The following is a 17,956-nucleotide window of genomic DNA, read 5'->3' as shown; positions in this document are numbered from 1 at the left end:
TGTCAGACGAACACCTACTTGTCTATTCGAATTCGTATCAAACAAGCTGCTAGCTGTGGAATTTGCGTTTACACGGGCACGTTTTCCTCGTCGCTGCTTCAAATCGATGCATATCATGATGTTGCTCGACGACAGCTTTACAAATGGTGCCATGATTGCTTCCTTCCATTGCCACCGTCCTCACCTTTTTATCTTGAACTCGAGTAAATGATGTAGGTTCCCCGATTTATGTGGGTAGAATTGACTCGAACACTCTAGACAACGATTTGTCATCTCAATCCGATATTAGGACAAAATTTCTGAATCAAAATCTTAATCATACTATCTAAAGATCCAATCACAAATATAAACCAAATCCAACTTGAGCATATACTTCCCTATTTGAATTCGGTTCTAACTCAACCTGGAACCTGAGGCAAGTGTTAATGTCGGGTCGGGTACGAGCCCGGACTGAAGACCCGATTTATGGCTCATGCACACACGTGGAGGTTGGAGGTCGCCTGCCGAGGAAGCAGGCAGATCAAGCGGTGTTGGGAAACGCTCCGTTCCGTAAACAAACCTAGCGCCGTTGGAGTTTGTTTTTCTTGGTGGTTGGGGAGAGAGACGCCGTGACAACACTCCGTCTCGTCCTTAACTACAACTTTGTTCCCAACCGCCCGACCTTCCCACACCCACCGCCTCATCCTCGCGTCTCTCTCTCGCAGGAGGTCCGATCGCATCGCAACGTTGCGTGCAACCGTTTCAGAAGACGTCGCGAGAGTCAACTAAAGCGACGCCGGATGGAGTAATTTGAATCGAAGGTAAAAAAGCAGCCAACGGCCTTCGCGTACCTTTTGTGCCGTGCATCTTATTGTTGGGGAGTCTGGGACGGGGAAACGCGATCTGCATCGCCGGTACGACCTTCTGCGGCGGAAGCAGGCAGCGTTTAGTCAGTTTCGGAAATAACAGCAGCAGAGAGATGGAAGGAAACTGGTAACTATTCTTACCTCGCCGCGACCGCTCTTGTGGTCGGAGGATATGGGACCCAGCGGCGTTCCGAATGAGAAGATGCAGGCGCCACGTGTAACTGCGAAACGTATGAAATGTGGTGGTTGATGTAGGAAAAGAGGCGCCAAAAGTGATGAGGGGCGACAGCTGTACTCAATCGAACCGCCTTCCCGATGAAGAGTGATGAGGCGGTCGGGTGTGTGTAACGTCCTATAACCGGTTACTCCCGGTCGCCTCGCGATTCCCTCTCTCATCTATATAATCCCACCCCGTCTCTTCCCCTTCCGTGCTCGTATTTTTCCTATTCCGCCCTTGCCTTCTAACTCTCAGCAGGAGGGGGCGAATCACATACCTTTGTTGCTCGATCCTGTCGTTAGGAGTTTGGGCTGTTGGTCCAAGGATATCGGCGACGGCGAGTTCAGTGGTTGGGCGGAGCAAGGGGATGGATCGGACCAAGGGGTCGTGGAGCACAGAGGAGGACGAGGCGCTGCGGCGGCTGGTGGAGCGGCACGGGCCGAGGAACTGGACTCTAATCGGTCGGTCCATTCCCGGGCGGTCCGGCAAGTCGTGCCGCCTCCGATGGTGCAACCAGCTTTCGCCTCAGGTGGAGCACCGCCCTTTCACGCCCGAGGAAGACGAGACCATTATCCGCGCCCATCGTCGGTTCGGCAACAAGTGGGCCACCATCGCCCGCCTCCTCTCTGGACGCACCGACAACGCCATTAAGAACCACTGGAACTCCACCCTCAGACGCAGGTGCGCGCCATCCGTCCCCGCCGCCTCGGTGGTTGACCGCCAGGGCGAGACGACGGCACAGCCACCGAAGAGGTCTAGCGGCGAAGGGCCGGTGCTCGCGTCGGCGGGCGCGGGGCTTTGCTTGAGCCTTGCGAGCCCGGCCGGGTCGGAGTTGAGTGACTCCAGCCAGCACAGTGCAGCCACGGCGACTCATGTCGACCGTCCGGTTCCCATAACCGGCGACATCAGGGTTCGTCCTTCCCCGTCTTCCTCTTACCCCATCAGCCAGCAGCATGACCTACGTCTCGAGGCCCAGTCTTCCGTTGCCGAGGACGATCTCCTGACATCCCTGACTCTATCGCTCCCCGGTTCGGATCGAATCGGCGCATCCAACCGGCACCACACCAGCAGCGAGCATCAGCTCGAAGCGCTGCCACCGACATGGCGCTCTGAGAATCCAGGTGACGATCGGGCGCGGCATCCACCGTTCCAGTTCAGCGCCGAGTTACTGGCAGTTATGCAAGATATGATCCGCAGCGAGGTGAGCAGCTACATGTCTGCGCGCAGCCGCTCCGGAGGCGACCATTCGCGACCCGCCCTGGAACGGATCGGCCTAGTCAAAGATCGATTAGATTAGTCCTCATACAACTGTAATCGCTTACCCTTTTCGATTTCATTATGCAAGACAACTTGAATAAAGAGATTTTAAAAAGGGAATTTAATTAAAATGGCCTCCAGACGGTCACTTGGGACGCGTGGCATCATCCTGGCCATCCGTATGTGGAATTATGTATCCACGGATAATAATAAATGATTGCACAGGTTTAAACGCGTACCACGAGAAAAGGTGTCGGACAGATGATGTGGGGTTGTATGGTCTCCACCGTTGGACCGTCGCAATCCGAAGCCAGTAGACGGATTAGGTGAAGAGTCGAAGGAGTTCGTCCAGGGTTGACCATGTCACCGAAGCAACGCTAATCTGCCAACGAATAAATAGTAATGGCGCATCCGCTCCGACAAAGACATTTTTTGAATATGTAGGAACGACGACAGGCCATCAGCACGAAATATGGGGACATGGAAGATACAAGTACTTACGAAACAACGACATTATTCTTGGTTTGGCAGCAACAAGCAGTCGAACTCGCTGTCCATTCGACATCTCGTCTAGAAGAAGATGCTCATTGGAAAACTACGAACGAAAAAAGTAGGATTCAATTACTTGAATAACGATTTCACTTGTATCATTAACGAATCAATCTTTATATTTACTTGCAAACCTCGTATGCATGAATGAGATCCTTCTTTGGCAAAGAACTGTGAAGGAATAGCCGTTCTGATAGATCCTTCGGAGGTTTGTGCAGGCGGCACATCAAGTGATGCTAACCCCTACTTGGCATCAGATTTATCCATCAATACGCAGAAAGAAAAAAAAAATTCTCTCGTTTTTCTACAAAAACCTGCATATGAAAAGCTGTCATGGAAAGTCTAAAATCTCTACCAATTTGTCTTTTGATAAGGGAAAAAGAATACTAAGTTTTCAGCATTACAAGGATCAGGAGAACAGGCATCACCTTCAAAAGAACACCAAATGCAGGCACATAATGAGTAAAACCATTTGCTACAATATACATGTGCAAACCCTTCTTATGATTTCTGTGCATAACATTCTTGGAGTCTCACAACCTTAAGCAGAAAAGCATCATGATATGTATTGCAAACAGATTGCATTAGATGGCCTGTACTCAACAAAGATTAACGTATTTGCTGCAAAAACAGTAGCCTGTAATTATGTTAAAAGCATGAATTCCCAACCAGCAGCTAACTTTAATTTCAAGCATAATATGTACCCTGGTTAAAGAAGTTATTATCGTAAATGATATATGGAGTTTTGATTCCTTAACTTCATTTCCATACCCTTTCTATACCATAGAACATAACCTATGAAGAATCATTCACGGAATACTCATGCAGGAGAAGGTATTTATATTTATATCCTTCATATAATAAGCCTTAATGATGGAGCAGTTTATCAGAAAAAAACTTTCTTAATAACTTTATATTTTTATTTCTAAATTCAGTAGAAGCATTGGAATCTTATCTTTCAAATTTTCCAAACTTAGTTTGTCTCCATTAAATGGAAATAATAGCTGATATTATCTGAATAGATACTGATGCCCAGATGTTATCTGAAATACTATTTAATCACTCCTCTTAGAGCACAAATTTTTTTTCAAATATTCTCCAAATTTCAACAGTTTCCAGTAGTAAGAACAGCTAATATTAACATGCCTTTTGGCTAGCAATATTCCTGTAATTTTAGGGACAAACAGAAAGGGCGGTTTGGGAATTCTACAATGTAGCTGATTCAGAGAATTAAAGAAGACAGCAAAGGTGTTTTTGCTCAGCTTGTTAGGAGATCAACTTCGATAACATTTCAAGACACACTGAATGTGATAGACTGACATCAGGCAAGGTCCATCTGATCAAGAATCTACCAATTTGATTAAATAATATGTTAAGATTGCAAAACGTGGTCAGAAGATCAAAGTGCAACAGCAGAGTCCACGAGCAACAATTAGAAACCAAAAAGACTATACTATTTTTTAAAAAAAATCATGAAGATTTAGAAAAAGTATAATATCTATCACACATAAATATTTCTTCAAACTACACAAATAAATTGAAGGTTGGAAAATTATTCTTTTTGTCAAACATTTCCCTTCCAGAGAAGCCTAATGTGTTTTAACAGAAATGGCTTAACTGATACAAAAGAGTGAAATGTATAGGTGTCACTCCATAATACAGAGCCAAACACAAAAGGAAAGATCAATCTGTAGGCGATGCTAATGTTAGTTTTTTGTCTTCTTTTTGTTTGGCCAGCCATTCTAGTGTTGGTAATGCATAATAAAAAAAGAGATGCACATAAAGAATTCACAAGATTAGTATCCAGAATCTATCCAGAAAGGAAATTTATGCCCCAACAAAGAATACATTATCCAGAATGGACGTCTTACATAGTTCATAATTAATGTATAATAGCATCAAAGACAGTCTTGTTCATTTAATAACCAGTAAACCAAGAATACAATTGCCATTTGTGGGACAGAAAGTGTCCCTATATTGACAATCTAACCAATGCACCAGGTGATGCACTCTTATACTTCTGCAAAACTATGTTCTCTTTTGATCATCACAAAAAAATGGTATAACAGAGGATTCATATGCTTATATCAGCTACATAGTGGATTCCTAATATCTTATGCAAAATGAATCTTCAAATGTATTTGTAGAAATTTCACTTGTTTCTAGAAATTTCAAGTCATAATATTTGGGTATGTCACTTGCAAACAGCCAAATTGAGCATAAGTATATAGAAAGTACTTTTTAGAACTTCTGACAACACCAGTCACCACAAATTTGCCTTGATCTATGTAGATGCAGTACACCCATGAGTACCTCGTGCTATCTATTCAAACAATTTAACAAACAAAGCTTAGGAATTATAGATTCTCACCTCTTTTTTCTCCTCTTAACATCCAATATTCAATTTGAATTTGCATTACAAAGATTATATTCCAGATCACATATTTCCAGTTTTCAACTGCACACCTTCTGCTCCAAAAGAAAAGTTCTTACCGTTTATTCCAAGTGTAAGCATATAAGCTCTAGATGCTCCCATGCTTTTGTCTGATATATAAGTTCTTAAGTTGTCCCAACCAAACTCATCCTAGATAGGCTCTGGAAATTAATTATCCACTATAATATTCCTTGCTTTTAGCCTCCCTATATTTGTGACATTTTTTTCTCTTTTTCCCGGCCTAATCCTCAGCTCATATTGATCATTTACCTCCTAGATTTTGCATATTCATGTTCAAAGAAAAATGATTCTCGAGTTTACACCCTCTTACTGGCAGCTCTAGCATACTTGTGGAGGCAAAAATCAAGTTCCAGGATGGCAAACTTTTATTTTCTTCATGAGCACAGGAGTACATCTCTTATATGCTCATCACTTCCACTTTTTATCTGCTAGCATACTTGAATCATCAATGTGTTCACATACATATAATTGCCCTCTAACTCATATGCTAATTCAACTTATCATTTCTGCAAACCAGCCTCATGTCAGACTAAATCTTAGTATCTAACCTAAATACAGAACAGCCACTGATAGAAAGTGATCTATCTCCTCTGACCATATATCCATCACTAAAGCTCCATTTCTTGCTAAGCCACTACATCGAAATGGAATAAGTTGACAGATGTCCTCCAATAGATTATACATGAACATAGTGAAATGTGCGAACTCAGCAGCAGATTCTGAAAAGACGAACCCCATCTAATGGGTTATCCACTACAACCATCGGCTGCATCATCTTTCACAGCCGAACCGATGGCGCAAATCAAATATCGCGCACGAACGCTAGAGGCGCAATAAAAGAAGACACGAGAAACAGATTGGAAACCCTAAAACCAAGGATAGGTGGAAACCGTGATTTCGTGGACGTGAGGGCCGTGGTGGGCAAAGCCCGGTCGACGAGGCGATCGGAGCTGTCCGATAGATCGGCGGCCGCGTGTCCTCCCTCTATGGAGGTCTCCTCGTCGGCGCCTTCTTCGGCGTTCGCACTCCGCATCACCCGCACCTCTCCTTTTCACCTGCCGACCCCTTTCCCTCCGCCGCTTGAATTTAAAATTTGAAGGAAAAACTATTTTGTACTGTATTTGGCTTAATATCTGATTTCCCCAAACTAATCATATAATATTATACAATTTGAATATTAATTGTATAATAATGCCCAATATTAGTTTATTACAAATAAATATAAAAATGCTTTTATATATGTATATATATATATAGTTTATCATTAAGATATGACTATTTACATCCTTTAATATTAATAGATATTATAATTCAAATTAAATTTATTGTTCTAACCAATATGATTTAATGTATTTATTAAATCATCATTAAACATCACAGGAACTTAAAATTTATGTAGATTATATAATTTTAATATTATAATAAAAAATAATTTAATTTAGCCAATAATAAGAGCTAAAACTATTTCTACAAAAAAAAGAAAAGAAATTACAGTTGTTGCCGTCGGCAACAAAGCTTCAAGTTTACGTCTTCTTCCACCTCCATCTCACAACCAAGCAGTCGATGATGGCACTAAGACGTGAGACATTCCAAATATCAAAGTCAACACACACGATCACACAAGCTACTTCTCCCGAGAAGCCAAAAGACTCCTTGTCATCATCCATCTTGCAAAGCACTGGAATCCAATTCTGCTGCTGCAAACGCCATCACCTCCCTCTGTCCTCCATAATACCAATTGACAGGAAGACAAAAGAAGTCGGCAGGCCCTTCTTTTTCTTCTTGGCGCACCCACAACCCGCAACTCTTCGTTTGTCCTTGTCCTCCTTGCCACAAGAATTCCCAATTCATGTAGTTCTTGTGCATGTCAAACAATTTTGATAAAAATGGGACTTTTATAGTCATAATAGGCAGCTAAGATAAAAAATTGGATTTTTAAGGGGAAAGAGGTGGCGGCGAGTAGATCCAGCGGTCCGTCCTCGGAGTCGCCTACCGCCGCCGCGGCCGTGGTTGTTGTTAGGAATCATCTTCGCGAAGCAGCCGATGGAGAGCACAGAGAGCGAGAGCTGGACCTCGTCTTTGCCCCACCGGGGCTGGAGGTGAGGCCGCCACGTCAACGTCAACGGCCCGGGGGCGGCGGGAGGAGGACGAGCGGAACGGGAGGGTGTAGAGGGAGCGGAGGCGGCAGAAGCCCCCGAGGGCAAGCACCACCGTCCGGAGCTGCTGCTGGCCGCAGGGCACCTTGACACAGTCGCGGGTGCACATCGCCTCCCAGGCGCTCGTCCTCCGCCAGCCTACGCCACTGCCGTCTCACAGACGCCGCCCTTCCCAGCGTCCGCCCGCTTGAGCAAGCACCAGATCCTCCCCGAGCTCCGCCACCGCTTCCACTCCTCCTTCGATGGATCTCTGCCTCTTGTTCTTCTGGGCGACCACAGCATATCCGCCGCGGTCATCGGATCCGTCGATCGAACGCCTCTTCATCGACCCTCCACCACAATTCCTTGTGACAAACGGGGGAGGGACGATGAGGAGGTATTCAATCGACGGACACTGCGTTCGCCGCCGACGAGCATTCTTCCGATCTATTAAAGCAAAACGTCGCCGCTCCGCCACTAAAAACACATTTAGCGTTTTATGAGACGAATGAATGAAATTACTAATTGACCCCTCTCAAATCTTGAAGTCTTTACGTATAGAAAGTAAAATTACCCATATGCCCCGAAAATAAAATAGCCTCTACAGTTATATCTTCTTCTAAGAGTAACTAAGCGCAGAGAAACGCTAATAAATTGCTTTAGAATTAGATAAATGCCTTAAGTATTTGAAGGTTTTAAATTAATGCTTATTGCTTTCGAAAAAGAATATCGAAAAAAATATATGATTTTTCATCTTTAGATTACAAATTTGGTCTATTATTATGTCTCACTCACCATGTAAATACAGTATAGAAATTATTGATGCAAATATTAACTTTCTTGAATTATTTTTATATGTATATGAAAATATCATAAAAGATGTATGTTTATGATTCAAAGTTCTTTTTTTTTATTGACAATCTTTTACGGTTGATAACTCTTTAAAAATAATAATTATTTTTAATTTATTATTTATAATCTTAATATTATTTTTATTTTTTTATTTCATTCGTTTTTCTCTTAATATCATCGTCGGAAGAGGAAGAAGCACAGGAGGAGGATACATGTAGAAATAATTTTCATACCCGTAATCGAGTGACCTTATGGATGTATCCTTCAATAGCTTTCACTAATATCTATCTAATAAACTCATATTAACTACTAACATTCATGATAATAGTTAAATTTATAATATATTATAAAATATATATACCTAAAATATCTTTTATTACTTTCACCAATGATTTATCCGTTTCAACATATTTGGAGGAATTTTAATGCTAATTTGAATTCTAGAGTTTCTAATGCAATTGCATAAAATTTAATAAATTTGCAAATCCTAACTCATAGTGATCATTCAAATATTGTTCTGAATGCCTCAAATCTGATGTAATCTTCATTTCTTCTTCTCCATGCCAATATCTCAATTTCTTATACACAGAAAAATGGAATTCAGCTTTTATTCCATCTCAATCCCATAATGTGATCCAGTACAGTTGGAATGGATGGGATCAGATAGTAGTTTCTCTTCTTGAGACAACTTAATAATATATATTATGTCTCGTGAACTTTCTTTTCTTATTTTTTTTTTATTTTATATAGATATTATTAGATTCTGATTATGATAATTAATTAATAAAAAATCATAAATTTTTTTAGGAGATAATCATGGGGAGTCTTATAATTACTTATTTTAGATTTATCAGGGTATTTTTTCATCTCTCCTTAGTCACATGAATCAATAAGATATTATATATATATTTTTTATTTTTTTATTCATAATCCATCACTCATATTAAAAATAGAGGAGAAGACGAGTTTATAATTTAATTTACAGATAAACATCGATATCTCTTTTAGATCGATGATATATTCGTAGATCATATAAAAATTTTCTGAATTGTATTGAAACATATGCATCATAAATTTAAAATATTATTATTTAAAATTTAAAATTTGAGATTAAAAATTTCATAAAAAAAATATTTGTTTTTTATATCACCCTACATTATCTCCATGGCAATTACCCCCCACACTATCTTCAGCTTTAGCAATGCCAATACCTCAGTCTGGTCCAGCTCTTGTCCTGATAGCTGAATGCCTCGGTGATGACTTATCTCATCGAAGATGACTTATAATCTCATTCGTCGATTAAGAGTTGCAAGACACTTCCATTACACGCTTACGTTCACATGCAATCTTACCAAACTTTGCATGCAAAGCACCTCATAAAGCTTCGAGTGTAATTTCACCCCACACCCCTTTTTTTTTCTTTTTGTTGAAAGGAGATGTTGTAGTTAGTCACCAAACTCGAGAGGATTTTGACTCGATGTCAACATTAGCTATAAATAATCTGAATATGTTGATTCTCCACAAAAACTAATATTAATAGTGTATCTATAAAGATTTGATTCTTTGATGCTCACATTAAAATTAATAATTTAAAATAAAAAAAAATATATATAAAAGACAACATGTTGTGTATTCGATTCTCTGATACTGAGGCAATGATGAGCCGATCTATTTTGATGAAATCTCCACATTCATGATGTGATCGATCCAAAATATTCATCCAATGTCCACATTCAAATATACCTTATCCACGTGATGTTTTGCACAGGAACTTCTGGTGATCCTTCTCCATAATGCGTTTCGAACAGTTCCAACCCACACAATAATTGGTCCGGTCCAATCTAAGCCAGCTCAGTGTTGTCACTTCACTTGCCGTGTCCTTCATGCATCACAAACAACGTTAAAGAATGCTATGCCCTCAATTGGATCCATTTTCCCCTGAAAATACAAAATTGATGTCTTGATCACAATAAAATAGTCTTTAGATGTCTTTTTTTGTCCTTCGTATTTGGCCGTCTGATCCTCGACCAGCGCAGCTCGGCCGACGCTGGCATCACCGCCCGATGCTTTGCCCCGTGATCCCGCTGTCCCCGAATTATTCGCATAATTAAAGCGCACGTTACCCACGCACACTATACGACGAAGTCGCCACTCACGAGCGCCTACGATCCCACAGTACAATACCACGCGTACTTTTCTCGGTTACCATTCAAGGCTGCGTGGGACCGAAGAATGCTTCCAGTAAGAGGCCAGTTAGACTCTGGGTACCGAACGGACGTGTATAAATAATTGACATCGCTTAAATCACCCGTTACGGCCTGGTGCTTCAACTGACGTTAACTTGACCCCACGCTCGGCGGGCCCCACGACAGGCGCCATATCTCGTCCGTGCATTTCACGGAGGGATCTTTTTTAGCCGTCGGTAGCTCCGTGAGGTGAGATCCAGCGTCCGCTTGGGGCGTCGGCAGGCGGCTCCGACAGACGCCCGCATCTCCCGCCGTGGACAGCCCAGCTGTCGCTTCTTCCCGCATCCGACGGCCGGGATCTCTCCACCGCCACTACGGCAGCGCCGTGGACCCGTCGCCATCGCGCCTCGGTCGGCCCGAGCGAAGCGACGGCCCCCCGGCTGCCAGTGTGCCACGTGCTGCAGTGCTCGCTGGGCCCACCGCTCCCCCTCACCCCATAACCCAACCCATCGACTCACCCGTTCCCCCCCGGGCTCGCCAGTACATGGCGCGGTCTTTTTCTCTTTCTCTCCGTCTGAGCACTCCAGTACGACTTTAGTTTCGATCTCAGAATGCGAAAGACGGCGCCGCAGCACACCGAGAAGCGAACCTTCCCGACGCGGCCTCATTAATGAACGAGATGACCGACGACGGCATTCGTGGCTCCGATCGTCAGAAGAGTCGGGACGCGAAACAAGCCGCACACACACTCTCTGTCTCTCTGCGTCGAAGCAACGAACGAAGAGCTGTTCTTTTTCACGCCGTCTTTATCATACTGAACGCCTTTACCCGTGTGTTTTGTGGTTGGAGAAAGGCACCTTCTTCGGGTGGGACCCTATTCGGGGCTGGGTAACCGAGAAGGGTGATCGGAGGGCGTGTGGTTTAGTATCGTGGAAGATTAAACCTTAAGCTCCGTATCACGTGAAGTTTAGACTTCTGCCAAACGGACGGCCCAGATCGCTCACGTTGGTCCGGTATATAAGTGTCGACTTCCCCTCCCTCGCTCTGTTCAACTCACTGACCTTTCTTTCGTGCGTTAACTGTGGAGATGTCGGTGCGAAGAACTACGCACCAATTGAGCAGCGGGATGATCGTGTCGGGGCCGCCGGAGCCGCCGAAGGAGCGGGGGCCGGCGGTGGGGTTGCGGGCGGCGCCCTACACCGGCGGAGACGTTCGCAAGTCCGGCGAGCTCGGTAAGATGTTCGACATCCCCCCCGCGGACCCGGGCGCCCCCTCGCGGCCTGTGTCCAAGTCCCACTCCGGGCCGCTCGCTCGGTCGGCCCCCTCCTCTGGTTCCGGGCCGGTTCCGAGGAAGACCTCCGGTCCGCTCGCCCAGATCCCGCCGACGGGGCTCATCACCTCCGGCCCCGCTCGGTCGTCCGGCGGGCAGCCGGAGCAGTCGCCCAGACCGGCGAGGAAGAATAAGGGCGAGGCGTATGGGGGGGCGGTGACGGCGCCGGAGGAGGAGGCGTTCGCGTTTGGGGTCTCGAGGGTGTGGAGGTGGGTTCTGGTGGGGGTCTTCGTGGCGGGGTTGGCGGCTGGGGCGTTCGTGTGGGTGGCGGTGGGGCGGCCGGAGATACTGATCGGGGTGGCGGCACTGATGGCTTCCGTGGGGGTTTTGGCGGTGTGGAATTGGTCGATGGGGAGGAAAGAGGTGGAAAGATTCTGGCGGTGCTACCCGAACACTTCGATCGATTCCAGAAATCTCCCAATTGGGAAATTTGTTAAAATCACTGGGGTAAGTTTTCTTTGTTTACTTTTTGGTGATTCATATTTGCTTCTTTCCCCCTTTTCCTGATATAATCTGAAATATTTCATCTAATTACAAAATTGATGCGCGGTTGCAGTTATATTGCAATGAATCATCCAATCTCGAATGGTTCTTCTCTTGATGTCATTTTGGCTGCATTTACTGGAACACCGATTTGATTTTAATCTAGCTGAACACAGAGCCTTGTAGGGTTCCAAACACTAATGGTAATCGCCAACAATTATGCCCCAGATGCATTCATTTTACTATTAAAGAAGCTTGATGCTTAGAGCCCGCTAATGTGGAACAAATTATACTAGATCAGGCTAGCAGGAGGCACATAGTTACTCCATTGGGGTATCTCTGTAGACATATCATATTTCTCACTCATTATCTATGGTGGATCAGTCTAAATCAATATGTTAAAGTCTTCTTGTTTTAAATCCTGTGGAAAGAACTGGAAAGAATGAGATAAATGAAGTGAATAAAGATTAGATTTATGTGGACTATCCTCAGTTGTATTGTATCTTAGGAAATCATTCAAATTTTAAGTGGTAGTTTAATGAGATAACATAAATGACATTCCAAAACCTGCATATGTTTTATAAAGACATTGTAGTCTGTTTTGCTTTGCTTGATATTGAAATTTCCCACATTTTTCCATGATTAATGTATAACATTGGTATGCAGCATGTCACTTGCGGAAGCATCCCTCTTGAATCATCTTATCGAAATATTTCCAGGTGCATATATACGTCGACCGAGCTATATGAGTATAAGCACTTCACATGGGGATTGAAATATGCTGAGGTCAGTCTTTGAATATATTAACAAGTAGAGTAGTCGTTGCTGTACGCTTAATTTTAATCTTATTTTCACTCATGTAAGCAACATAGAAATGCTATCAAGTACTTCATGTGTAGTTCACAAAAGTTGATGTGTGTATCCCATACTTGGCAAAATGTGATCTCCATATGCTTTACTTTTAATACTATACATGCCTTTCTTGCATTAAACAAGTTATGAAATGTTGTCGGGCCACATCATAAGAGATGAATTTAACTTTTTTGGTTTATTTTGAGTTAATGTTTTCCTAAAAGTACAAGAATTAATGTAGTTAGTTAGTTCTAGCATAGAAAGTTCATAAACGTTTTTGCCCTTTACTTCGAGATAACCACACCACCCAGGTGTCTCGAATTGTACATGGTGGGCTAGGAGGTCGTCCAGAAGCGGCCCATCACATCAGTGCTCGGATGTGGTGCTAAATAGACAAGGGTTCTCTTATCATTTTAACCAATGAGAGTATAAAAGTTAGTTCAAAAATAAAGAGTTAAGTTAACAACTTAGATGAACAAGAAGTCCCTTTAAATAAATGCCTTAGGTATTTTAGATCAATTATTCAACAAGATAAAGAGATCGATAAAGGTATTATTCATAGAGTAAAAACAAAATGGTTAAAATGGTGATGGACGTCAGGAATCTTGTGTGATCATTGGATACTTTTGAGATTAAAAGAAAAATTTTATAAGACAGTTGTGGGACCAACTATGTTTTATGGATCTGAGTGTTGGGCAATCAAGAAACAAAATATACAAAAAAATTATGTTGTTGAGATGAGAATATTGAGATGGATGTGTGGAATTACTAAGAAAGATAGAAAAAGAAATACATTTATTCATGAACAACAAAGTATCGCATTGATAGAAGATAGGTTGAGAGAAAATTATTTAAGATTGTATGGACATGTGCTTGACCTCAGGATAGGATAGACAGAAGAGATGAAATAATTAATGTTAGTAGTACGAGGAGAGGTAGAGGGAAATCTAAAAAACTTTAATAGAAACTATAAATAAAAATATAAGTACTCTAAACTTAACTAAACATATGATTTTTTACAGACTTCAGTGGCGGCAAAAAATTCATGTAGTCAACTACAAATAATTGGGACTTCAATTATTATTACTAAAAAAATTACAAAAATCACCATTGATGATTTCCAATGTTCGATCATTAGACTGAAACAAATAGAAAGCCTTCTGATTATTGCATATGATGTTCAAGTTAATATTATGACAAGCCAATTTGCATATCTTCAATTCCTGATTGTAAATGGGAAGTTTCTCAATGTTACATTAGAATTCAAAACGAAGGAATTTTGTAAAATCAACAAGTTGATAACATTTGTGAGAGACAAACTTGCAATAGATACTGCAATAATTGAGCCACCATGTGCAGAAAAAGCAAGCGAATCAACAAATGCCTATTTTACTGAGCATGCTTGATAAGGTGGACATTTATGAATATCATGAATTAAGTTTCTTCCAGGATCTGCCATGGATTCTAAGACCGGAATTGACCAAATTAAATCATGGGATTGTCTTTTTCCAGAATTATCAGGAGGAGTTTGAGATTAACAGGAAGTATGTTGGAGATAAAACAGCATCAGCAGGATGGATGGATCAGCCAGAACCAGCTCAAATTACCAAGAATTAATTCAACTGTCAAGAAAATCTCAATTTACAGGATAAGTTGGATCAACTCGGTGTCAATAGACACAAGCTGACTTCTGACTGTTCCTTTTGATCACTTAAAAAATTGGAAGGATTAGCATTGGGCTTAGAGGATCAAATCACTGCTGGTTGATCTGCAAACTATGTGATGAATCCATGACCTGCATGGATCAAAGGTGGTTGGTATTGATTTATGACACAATAGACACAAGACCTTTACCATCATAAGGGAAAAAAGAGTTTTCCAGTGCATGAGGACTATAATAGTAGAATGATAACTGACAAATAAAAATAGTTTAAAAGTCTGATCAGCGTTTAGTATCATGTGATGAACACTAAGGAGATGTGCAAGGTGCATGACAGCATGAGCATAATTTTACAAATTATAACAAATTCAAATAGGAGATGATTGGGTTGCCTGATAAACGGAAGAAGGCATGATGAGATAGACTGTACTGAAGTGAAGCAATGTGGAAATCATTATGAGCAATTTTAAAGAACAATGGGCAAATACCCACTATTTTGTTGATTTGGGTTGTAGAATAGTCGAAACTGACAAATCTTTCTTTCTGTAAAGCTTTTAAGCTCGCTGTCAGCTGTCCAACAAAACATTCTTGTTTCTCCATGCTTAGACCATAAAGCATCAAACATTAATCATATACTAACATTAATCATTGAATTAGTTCTAAAATTAGTTGCCACGTTGCAATCCCAAAAGAAAGACCTGACTTTTTGCATCTCTTACAAAAACCCAATAATTTCTCTAAATGAGTTTGAATAGCTCACATATGCCGTAAACACTAAGTGCTCAAGGTTATATACTTCCTGTATGTTCATTTAATTGTTGATATCAATGTTGAAGAAGTGTTGCCAAGTGTTGACTAGTTTTTTTGCTCATTTTGGCAGAGGTATGTTGCAGATTTCTATATATCTGATCCAGATACTGGGACAAGGTTTCTTGTGAGAGCAGGAAATGGAGCCAGAGTTACTTGTTTTGTTAAACCTGCAACTGTCATGGAAATAAACAAGGATAATAAAGAGCTATCTCCTGACTTTCTAAGTTGGCTGACAGAACACAATATTACCAGTGGTAGTCACATAATGCGCCTTAAAGAAGGGTAAGACAATTTAAAATGGACTAAATAGAATATGGTGATTTCATATTATGCTCCAATTAGAATATTCATTTCTTCAGCAGTGGCTTTAAATTTGGGAATTTTTATATTCCATTTGTATATTAAGCATAAATATACAAAATCAAGTAATGAAAATAAAAATATACAAATATTATATATAAGTTTTTTTTTGTGTGAAAAGGATAAGTAGCGAAGGCGGTATTCGAGGTCAGGACTTTGCAATAATCAGTCAAAATCTTTACTGGTCAGCACCTACATATAAGATGTTATTGTTGGGTCTTGAACTTGATCGATTGAGGCTTTGAGTTAACTCAACTAGGAATGCTTTCAAGTAGAGTTTTGGAATGTTGATTTGTACCAAAATAGATTGGATAAACAGGCTGCACTATACCATATCTACCGGACAAACATGAAAAGGAGGAGCATAAGCTTGAGGCAATAATTATAGATCCATGTTCTGAGGATTCAATCCCCACCATTTACCGCTCACATTATTTCACATTCTGATATATAGTATTCTACTTTTGAGGATGAACAATAAACTGATCATTCCCTACTTCCAAGTAATAGCCACCTCATGGTGTAATATGTTTCCTTATGCACAAGGCCTTTCCCTTTATAACTGATTCATAGTGCTATCTGAAAACTTGATGTATAATTTTAGAAAGACCAATGGTTTAAAATGTTCACAAAGTTATTAATCTGAGTGATACATACCTATTTCGATTAACTTGAGGTATACATATTTCGATTTATATTAAGCAAAAAAAAAAGAAGAGTAAATTCTTTCAAGTGAGTTCTTTCCGATGATGTCTGAAGTTTCCTTGAAATGATTTGGAAGACTATTTAAGGGTTACAATGATCACTTGTTGCATTTCTAGGTAGGTTACTGTTGGAGAAAGCACCATAGTGGGAAACCGATGGGAAAATATCTTCTCTTGCTTCATTCATATCATATGTACATCTTCGGTGTTGTGTACTGTATCCATTATTCATCAGTTTTTAATGGAAAGGATAGTTATTATAAGGATTTTGGAGTAAAAGTTGAAAAAAAGAGGACAGATTGCAGTAGTCATCAAACTTCTTAGCTTTGAAAGCTGGTGCGTGTCAGCCTTCTCTAAATCATTATGCCATTTAAGTATTGGTGATATTTAAAAGAGATGCCAAATTATTATGCCTCTAGATCTCCAGTCTCTAGTGTTATTACTGCATCTTTACCAGCAAGGTATGCTTGTACTTTCTTGTTTAAGATCACCAAGCTAATCTGGATGAACTTGATATCATTCTCATTTCTTTTTATTGTCATTTTATTTCTTTGTATATTGGTTGTTGTTCTCTTTATGAATTCAGTAAGCATTTAGTCTTGATGATGACATGAGAAAGCCTTTACTGTTGTCTTTTGAACTTCCATAGTTTTATGTTTTCAATTTCATCATCACATTTGCTGAACATGATAGGTATATCAAAGAGGGCAATACTGTAAGTGTGATGGGTATCCTCAGGAAGCATGAAAACCTAATCATGATCGATCCACCGGAAGATATCGTATCAACTGGTTGCCAATGGAGGAGATTTTTCTTTCCGATGTCTGTCGAGGGCCTCATCCTAATAGGAGATGAACGACCGGATGAGGTGGTATATCAGGTGTAAGTACTGTAAAGCCATCCCATCCTTCCTCTAGTCTCCAGCCAAAGAAGAGAACAGGTGAAACTAGATGAGCTTTACATATCCATGCATACCTTCTTTCTCTGCTTTAGTTCAATGTCGATCCAAAATAAAGTGTAGAGTGTCTACAGATGTAATCTGGCCTTCTTCAGTTTCAGTAGGTCTTTTTTGGCTGAAGTCGGATTTGTATGTATTTCTTGTACATTGATGTGGCATAAACTAAGATGAGGGTGGCAAGCGATAAAGCCTTCTCATTCTGCTTATCTGTGAGAACCTTCATGGCTGGTTTCGAGTTGAAGCCTGTGGACATTGTAATGAAGAAGAACAAAGAAAGTGTACAGTTATTCTTCTTCCCTGTAA

General features: G+C 41.1%; 2 protein-coding genes across 2 annotated transcripts; both read left to right on the top strand.

The window, feature by feature from the left end:
• Positions 1-1,261: 1,261 nt before the first annotated feature.
• On the top strand, positions 1,262-2,474 carry LOC135633423 (transcription factor MYB77-like). Its single transcript, XM_065142857.1, has one exon. The coding sequence runs from the start codon at positions 1,430-1,432 to the stop codon at positions 2,357-2,359; it is 930 nt and encodes a 309-aa protein (XP_064998929.1). The 5' UTR covers positions 1,262-1,429; the 3' UTR covers positions 2,360-2,474.
• Positions 2,475-11,371: 8,897 nt separating this feature from the next.
• LOC135633406 (uncharacterized membrane protein At1g16860-like) lies at positions 11,372-17,956 on the top strand. Its single transcript, XM_065142825.1, has 4 exons — positions 11,372-12,273; positions 12,976-13,095; positions 15,702-15,913; positions 17,389-17,956. The coding sequence occupies exons 1-4, from the start codon at positions 11,584-11,586 to the stop codon at positions 17,579-17,581; spliced, it is 1,215 nt and encodes a 404-aa protein (XP_064998897.1). The 5' UTR covers positions 11,372-11,583; the 3' UTR covers positions 17,582-17,956.

The sequence above is a fragment of the Musa acuminata genome, chromosome BXJ1-3 (assembly GCF_036884655.1).
Source record: "Musa acuminata AAA Group cultivar baxijiao chromosome BXJ1-3, Cavendish_Baxijiao_AAA, whole genome shotgun sequence".
Taxonomy (NCBI): Eukaryota; Viridiplantae; Streptophyta; class Magnoliopsida; order Zingiberales; family Musaceae; genus Musa; species Musa acuminata.
The sequence above is the reverse complement of the archived record's forward strand: the minus strand, read 5'-3'. Positions and strand labels throughout refer to the sequence as shown.

Bases quoted from the DNA above. Each gene is read 5' to 3' on its own strand.
- LOC135633423 (XM_065142857.1), top strand. From the start codon at position 1,430: ATGGATCGGACCAAGGGGTCGTGGAGCACAGAGGAGGACGAGGCGCTG.
- LOC135633406 (XM_065142825.1), top strand. From the start codon at position 11,584: ATGTCGGTGCGAAGAACTACGCACCAATTGAGCAGCGGGATGATCGTG. The intron at 12,274-12,975 runs GTAAGTTTTCTT...ATTGGTATGCAG, and splicing joins AATTTGTTAAAATCACTGGG to CATGTCACTTGCGGAAGCAT. The intron at 15,914-17,388 runs GTAAGACAATTT...TGAACATGATAG, and splicing joins ATAATGCGCCTTAAAGAAGG to GTATATCAAAGAGGGCAATA.